This window comes from Quercus robur, chromosome 8, assembly GCF_932294415.1.
Source record: "Quercus robur chromosome 8, dhQueRobu3.1, whole genome shotgun sequence".
Taxonomy (NCBI): domain Eukaryota; kingdom Viridiplantae; phylum Streptophyta; class Magnoliopsida; order Fagales; family Fagaceae; genus Quercus; species Quercus robur.
The window spans coordinates 20,886,357-20,894,468 of record NC_065541.1 but is presented as its reverse complement, the minus strand read 5'-3'; the positions used below and the strand labels follow the sequence as shown (position 1 = coordinate 20,894,468).

The 8,112-nt window shown below is 36.2% G+C and overlaps 1 protein-coding gene across 1 annotated transcript in view; it reads left to right on the top strand.

The window, feature by feature from the left end:
- LOC126696021 (NADH-ubiquinone oxidoreductase chain 5) overlaps positions 1-163 on the top strand; it is a 720-nt gene extending 557 nt beyond the window's left edge. Inside the window, exon 1 of the mRNA XM_050392811.1 lies at positions 1-163. This exon is cut by the window's left edge and continues 557 nt beyond it. Coding sequence (XP_050248768.1) covers positions 1-163 — 163 coding nt within the window.
- The last annotated feature ends 7,949 nt before the right edge of the window (positions 164-8,112 follow it).

Genomic DNA, 8,112 nt, shown 5'->3' with positions numbered 1-8,112 from the left:
CGTTTTCATGATAGCAAGGTGCTCCCCTTTATTTGAATACCCACCTACAGCTTTGATTGTTATTACTTTTGAGAGCCAACCTTCGTTTCTTGGTGGAGAAGGTGTTTCCTTGTGGGGAAGATCCTCATCAATACACGTATTTTGCGGGATCCTTTCCTTGTAGAGACTTCGCTGATTAGGGTTAGTCTTAGGGCGCAAGACATTTCCATATGAGGTTCCTTGGAGACCACTTAGGCCACATGGCTTCACTAACCGTCTCCCTTGTGTCCGTCTTGTTGGAGTCTGTCTGCTACGAAGAGTCCGTCCACCATCCTGCCCTTCCATCCGGGACACGATCCCTTCTACCAGTTACTTGACTATCAATCCTTTTAGACCGTCCCTTTTCTTAACACCATTGCTTATGACTGACTCAATTAATTGGATCCATCTACCTTGGGTTTTATCCCCTTCAATTTCAATTTTTAATGTGTTAAAATAGAAGATCTAAAAGTTGATTCATGAAAATATGTAAAAGTTAGGTTTTAATTTTTACAAAACCTAGCTTTTAGATCTTCTTTATTCTTGATTTTTTAGTTCTTTATATTTTGAGATGAGAGAGACATAAAAGGGTAACAAAAAAACAAATTTACCCCTATTTTTAACAGAGGTAGGTAATAGGAGACAAACGAAGCTAACCCCAGGTGCGTAAAATGCCAATTTTTAAACCACAGTTAGAAAAAGTGTTTTTCGGGTAAACCATAGGTGGGCTAAGTGTAATTTCCCCATTTTTTAAAGAGTTACCTATTATATGAAAAAACTCAAGATCTTCATCAGATCTATACATATTCATTTATTATGCTAAACTTATCTTGGTACGTGCAACATACAGTGTAACCTTTCTTGTGTTCACTATTGGGTTCCAAATAATATTATCACAAAAACTATCCATTTAAAATAGCAATCACACACAAGAACACAAATATTTAGTGGAAAACCCTTTCTCCTTGAAGGGAAAAACCACGGAACAAATTTCGAATAATTTCATTATTATCAAATCAATTACAATAATTCTTATGTATTTCTCATGGTTAAAGAAAAATCTCTCTTATTTTTATTTACTCTCACACACACTACTCAAAGGCGGCAACACTTTACTCTCTCCTTTCTATTTTTCTTCTCCACGCATAGCTCTCTCTCTCTTGGCTATCTTCTTTTTCTCTAAGCGGCTCCCTCTTGGCTACGCTTTCTTTTCTCTTGTGTGGTTTCTTCTTTCTTTGTTTTCTATTCTATATGCGGCACACCCTCGTTGTTGCTCTCGCCAATTCTTATGGTGCACACTAGTCCTTGCTTTTATAAGCATGTCTACCGCCCCACATGAATCCTAGGAACACATGGATTCCTAACACTAGTTTAACTAGAATTCTTGTCATGTACGTGGATACTTGTTTGCCAACTTTGGACAATCCCATTAAGAAGCTCTAGCCTTATGTGGGATGGATCAATGTGCGTTGATGCACCCAACAATCTCCCCCTCCAGCCCACCAATGGGAGGAGATCTTCATTCTATCTCTTCAATTCAAATCCACGCTAGTCAAGTCAACACAAGGCTTGACCTTCTTCATTATCTTCACTAGCACTAAGAGCACCTTATCAATGTTAATACCTTTCATTCTCAAAGAATTCATCTCATCTTGGATTTCCTTAATCCAATTTCTTGGCTCCCCCTTATCAGAAGCCCAATTATTCTCGAAGCTTACAGTTCAAAGTTGTCCAATAGTCCTCTTCTTATGAGGTTCATCAATCCCTAGTTAAGGATATTGCTCCCATTGCTCAAGACCTCTATGATCTTTCACTTCATCATCATCTCAAGTATCTTTAGCATCTTCATATTCTTCATCACCTATTACTTCCTCATCTAAAGCACTATTAGGCAATGAGAATTTCACCCTCTTGACATCATCACCATCAATCCCAACTCTCATCTTTGGAGTCCTCTCAAAATCTTTAATCTCATTGAGCTTCTTCTTACAAGTCTTCACATGAGTCTTGTACATACCACTATAAGCATGTCCTCTTGCAACAACCAATGGCCCATTAGTAAGTTTCCATCTTCCATTACCAAGGTGGTTACTATAACCCGCTCGATCCATAGCCATTGTAGAAAACACATTCATCCTTAAATCTGGAACATGTCGCACATCATTCAACCTTGTGGTGCTACCAATATTGGTTTCGATGCGCACATCACCAATTCCCACAATTTTTTAGTAACTGGAATTACCCATCTTCATTGTACCAAAATCTCCTACTTTGTACATGGTAAACTACCCTTTCTTAGGGATAACATGGTGGGAGGTATCAACAACCCACTCAACATCATTATTAGCAATATGCTCACACTTTTGCTCTTCAACAGAGAGCACCACAACGTCCTCAACAATCACAGCAACTGTAGTATTTTTCTCACTATCATTCTTTTTATCTTTGCCTTCAGTTTATTCTTTATTCCAATGCCAAAAATCTCTTCTTATGTGACCCTTTTTCTCACAATAAAAGCATTCTCTAATTTCCTTAAACTGAGATCTATCTCTTGATTGTGACCTACTTTTAAATTTTCAATCATTAGGTCCTTTACTTCTACCTCTGCTTTTGTTCTCCATGACAAAAGCTTGATCTTATGCATTGTCTATATTTGCATCTCTCTTGCGAACCTCTTCACTTAAAATCAAATCTCAAATATCATCATACTTGAGTTTGCTTTTCCCTGCAGAATTACTCACTGTCATTCTCATGGCTTCCCAACTATTTGGTAAAGAAGCAAAAAGAATCAATGCACGAACCTCATCATCAAATTCAATTTCCACCAAGGATTATTGATTTGTGATTGTATTGAACTCATTCAGATGCTGCGCTACAGGAGTGCCTTCTGCCTTCTTCAAATTAAACAACTTCTTCATCAAATGCACCTTGTTGTTAGCTGACAACTTTTCATACATGCCAGACATAGCCTTCATCAAATCCACTGTGGTATTTTCTTTCACAACATTGTATGCAACTGATCTTGATAGAGTTAATTGAATAACTCCCAATACCTGTCTATCAAGAAGGTTCCAGTCTTCATACTTCATAGTTTCAGGTTTCTTCCCCAAAAGAGACAGATGCAATTTCTTCCCATAGAGATAATGTTCAATCTGCATCCTCCAATATCCAAAGTCTGTTCCATCAAACTTCTCAATTCGTGAAGCCTTGCCTTCTTCTCCAACCATTGCTTCCACTTAAACCTTAACTCTGATACCACTTGTTGGGTCCTAAATAATATTATCACAAAAACTATCAATTTAAAATAACTATCACACACAAGAATACAAATATTTACATGGAAAACCCTTTCTCTTTGATAGGAAAAACTAGAGGACAAACTCCCAATAATTTCATTATTATCAAATCAATTACAATAATTTTTGTGTATGTCTCACAGCTAAAAAAAAAAAAAAAAAAAAAAAAAAAAAAAAAAACTCTCTTGTTTTTCTTTACTCTCACACACACTACTCAAAGGTGGCAACACTTTGCTCTCTCGTTTCTATTTTTCTTCTCCTCACATAGCTCTCTCTCTTTACTATCTTCTTTTTCTCTAAGCGGCTCCCTCTTGGCTGCACTTTCTTTTCTCTTATGTGGTTTCTTCTTTCTTTGTTTTCTATTTTATATGTGGCACACCCTTGTTGCTCTCACCAATTCTTATGCGGCACACTAGTCCATGCTTTTATAAGCAAGTCTACCACCCCACATGAATACTAGGAGCACATGGATTCCTAACACTAGTTTAACTAGAATTCTTATCATGCACATGGCTACTTGGATTCCTAACACTAGTTTAACTAGAATTCTTGTCATGTACATGGCTACTTTTTTGCCACAACTTTGGACAAGCCCATTGTAGAGAGGGAAAATTCCCGACCTATCACAAGCTGACACGTCACATTACCGAGTCCACAAAATACAGCCAATTACAAAGCACCATGTATTGCTGCTAGGTTTTGCTATCACTATTCAGAAACCAATAGAAATTCGCCAAGTGTCATGCAAAAACCAATCACGCATCAGCGTACGTGTAAGCGATGACTCAAGCAGCATCGTACGTGTAAGCGATGACACAAGCAGTCTAGCACGTGTAAGCGATGACATAATCGGACCAATCAGGCTGTGACATATGTCACCAATCGGACTCCGCCACGTGTTGCTCACCCACCTCCAAACTCCTATAAATAGAAGCCTTCCTAAGACATTTAGGAGGGCCAAGATTCAGAAGGACCAAGATTCAGAGGACCAAGATTCAGAAGTGAAAAAGCTCTGCTGGAATCAAGCCTTGAAGCCTCCAGGAACTTCAAGAACTTCAATCCCAAAATCGAAGGACATTCGAAGCAGAATCATCCAAATCATCTGCCTAGATCCTAAAGTTTGTGGGAATCAAGCTCAAAAGTCCGAAAATATCAACAAATCACAAATCAGTGAAGCTCTACGGATTCAAGCCTCCAAAGCCCCGAAGAACTTCCACCACAAACCTTCGAATACAAAGAACATTCGAAGCAGAATCATCCAAACTACCTGCCTAGATCTCAAAGGTCACTGGAATCAAGCTCAAAAGCCTCCAGAAACCTCAAACAACCACAAATCAGTGAAGCTCCACGGATTCAAGCCTCTAAAGCCCCGGAGAACTTCCACCACAAATCTTCGAAGACGAAGAACACACGAAGAACACAAAGAACGTGAAGAACAAAGGATTTCCAACAAGCTCATAGCTAGAGATTCATTGTAATTCTATTCCAAAGATCTTCGATCCATCCCTCAACCAAATTGAAGGATATCTTGTGTTTAAATCGAAATCACATCACTACAAATCCAATCAACAAATCTTTGAAGGAGATCGAATCAGAGGATCAATCTTTTGTAATCACAGAGAATTGTACCACACGATCATCAATACAAATTCACATTTGTGAAACTAATTTTTCTTGTTTGATTTATTTCGAACCGAGAAATTTAGTCGCTTACACCCATTAAGAAGCTCTAGCCTTATGTGGGCTGGATCAATGTGCGTTGATGCACCCAACATTCACTTCCCTATCTATACTATATATAAAAACGGAGGCCTTTAGCATTAATTAAGATTGCATCATGTTGAGCCAGGTAGGACTCCATGCTCAGTCTTCTCTTAAGAAGCTTAGCCGTGTCTTCTTCTTCAAAAGTTAGTGGTTTCAGATTACCAACCTCTCTTTCTTCTTCATTAAACGGTTGTTATTACGTTCGAGTTTTCTTTTATTAACAATGAAATGAACCCGTTTTTATTAACAGTGAAATGAACCAGTGTAAGGGTCGTTTTCAAAATTTATCTGAATTGAAATACGCCCCCCCCCCCCAACACCCCCTTCCCCTCCCCTCCCCTCCCCTCCCCTCCCCTCTCGGCTTTTCTCATCATCAAAGATTTGTCAAGAAAGCCATCAAATGAGACTGCACAAAAAAAAAAAATGGCAGATGATTACTAGCCAGGAAGAAAGAGAGAAAGAACTTAAAGGCTAAGAAAGACAGTCACAGATGCAGTAGGAGCAATCTTTAAAAACTATTAGTGTTTTTTGGTCAAAGATTCTTTTTCTTTTTAATACAAATGTTGTGTCTCAATTAATATGCAATTTTTAACCCTTTCATTTGCTTATCCTACTTGGAAAATTAACTTCCAACTGACCACAAGCATTGAAATTTTTCCTTTGCTTAAGTCTTGCATCAGTTTTGCTGCTTTTGGGATTTTTTTGTAGAAAAACTGATCCCTTTTTTCTTTTTCTTTTTTTCTTTTTTTTTTTTTTTTTTTTTGGAGGAAACTATTGGTTTCATTTGATAATAAATGAGTTGTTTTGGTTTTATGCTCTAATACATTTTTTTTGAGATTTGGCTGTGTTAAGATTGGACTAATTGTTTTTATTGGTGGTGCATGCCAACAACTAATTGATTGGCTTTCAACTACATGTCAGAATTTGTTATGGTATTATGAGAAGGGGAAAGAATGGTATCGAAAATATAATTGACAGATTGGCTTGAAGGCGTTGATGCTTTGTGGTTGTAGTTCTTTTATTGACAAGGTTTGAGTTCAAATTAAAAATCCAGTTTTGAACAAATTGAAGTAAAGTGAAAGATGTATCTTCTTGGTAGGCCATTTATCATGAATTCTATATGAGCATTGCTCAAAACATCTGCCTCTCTAAATCGGAGATGTACCTGGAAATTACAGTAAACAAAAAAGAAATTGTAAATCTTCTCTTTACTTTTTTTTTCTTTCTTTCTCTCGGGGTTAATAAGGAGAATTAGATTTGGTCACATTTATTTGGAGTACAATAAAAATATCTAAATTTTTTTTATTCTTATACCATTCCTGCATTATATTATTAACATGTGCTTTTTACAATTTTCTCTAAGAAATTTGGGCAAATTTTAACAATGTAGCTGACTATTCAACACTTGGACTATAACATGCTTCTACCTTGCCATTCTTATTTTTGTTTTTCTATCCATTTATTAGGAAGACAATCCTTCTTTTCTTTATTTAAATATTTTTTGTATAGAAAATCCAGTTATCTTTGTATAGCATTACTGAAATTTTGAATTAAAGACGAATGTGTTGGTGATCAAGTCTTCAATTCTTTGATTATTGATATTACGAACATTGATATGTTTGGCTTTATATATATTTTTAGAATTAAATTTGTTAGAAACTGAAAAGAATATGAATGGACACCCAAAGTGGGCATGTCCTTCTGTATACCTCAGATTGTAACATCTAGGAGTTATGGAGTAATGGTTTAGACCGTTACTCTACCCCACTAAGTCCACTATTCCACTCAATATTAATGGAGTGGTGTGTATATAAACACCCTGGAGTGGTGTGTGTATATAAACACCAAGAGTGGTACCCATTGTACAAAAAAAAAACGAATTCCACATTTCTCATAGTGTTTACAGAGTGTTGTGAGGCTCTTAGATTGTGGGTAATGTTTGCATCACTCTAGTAGTGTGTAACACCGTCGGAGAAACGTTTTTGGTTCGTGGGTTGCACAAACTGGAATTCAAAACGTGTTTGGATAGCTGGTCTTCGTGGAGGCTGGCCCTAAACTGCATAAAACAATCTCAAAGCTCCTGTGTGATCATCGGTTTAGGCCAAGAGAGGTATGCCGAAAAACCGATTACTTATATTCCGCTGCAAGTTTCTATTTCTTACATTGGTATCAGAGCATTCATAGGTTGTTCTCAATGTCATAGGCATATATGATTAGTTCTTAATACGTTTTATACTTCTGTGATGTGCTATGAATTTCTATGCACCTCACATGGCCTTCAATGGCAAGTTTTGATTCAGAGCATTTCGTGCCTTGAAATTAATATATGTTGATTATATTACATGTATTAATATCTACCTTAAGTTTTGTAGCAAATCTCTTAGTGTGCCATGAGATATAGTTTCACAAAGCTTAGAACACCGAAACTTTAAGGACAAAACTGCTCTTATATGATTTCTGTTTTCAAAATATGATTTCATATTATGAATCTATATGTTATAAGCTTAAATCGGTATATGGTACGTTAAAAATGGACTTGAAATGAAGAAGATATAAAACTTTGAAACTCATGTCTAAAACACGTTTTTTTTTTTTTGTTGAAAAAAAAAATTTTGAGCAGAGCGGATGAAGGTTGAAGACAACATCACGTGTTTCACTTTTTTTTTATGGGACATCACGTGTTTCACTTGCCAAATGGGCTGGAGTGATAGCAAATTAAAATATATATATATATATATATATATATATAATAATCTATATATATATATATAAAACCGAAGCTTTTTAAGCTCCCACAATTTTCCACGTCAGCAATATCTTAATAAATAATAATAAATCTTTAAAAAGCTTCCACAATTTTCCACGTCAGCAGTACCTAAATAAATAATAATAAATCTTTTTTTTTCCACCAAATACAGATTACAAACCGTAGGTTTCAGCCAATACTTAAATAAATAATAATAAATCTTTTTTTTTCCACCAAATACAAATTAACCGTAGGTTTCAGCCGCAACTATCTCAAACCTATCTCTCA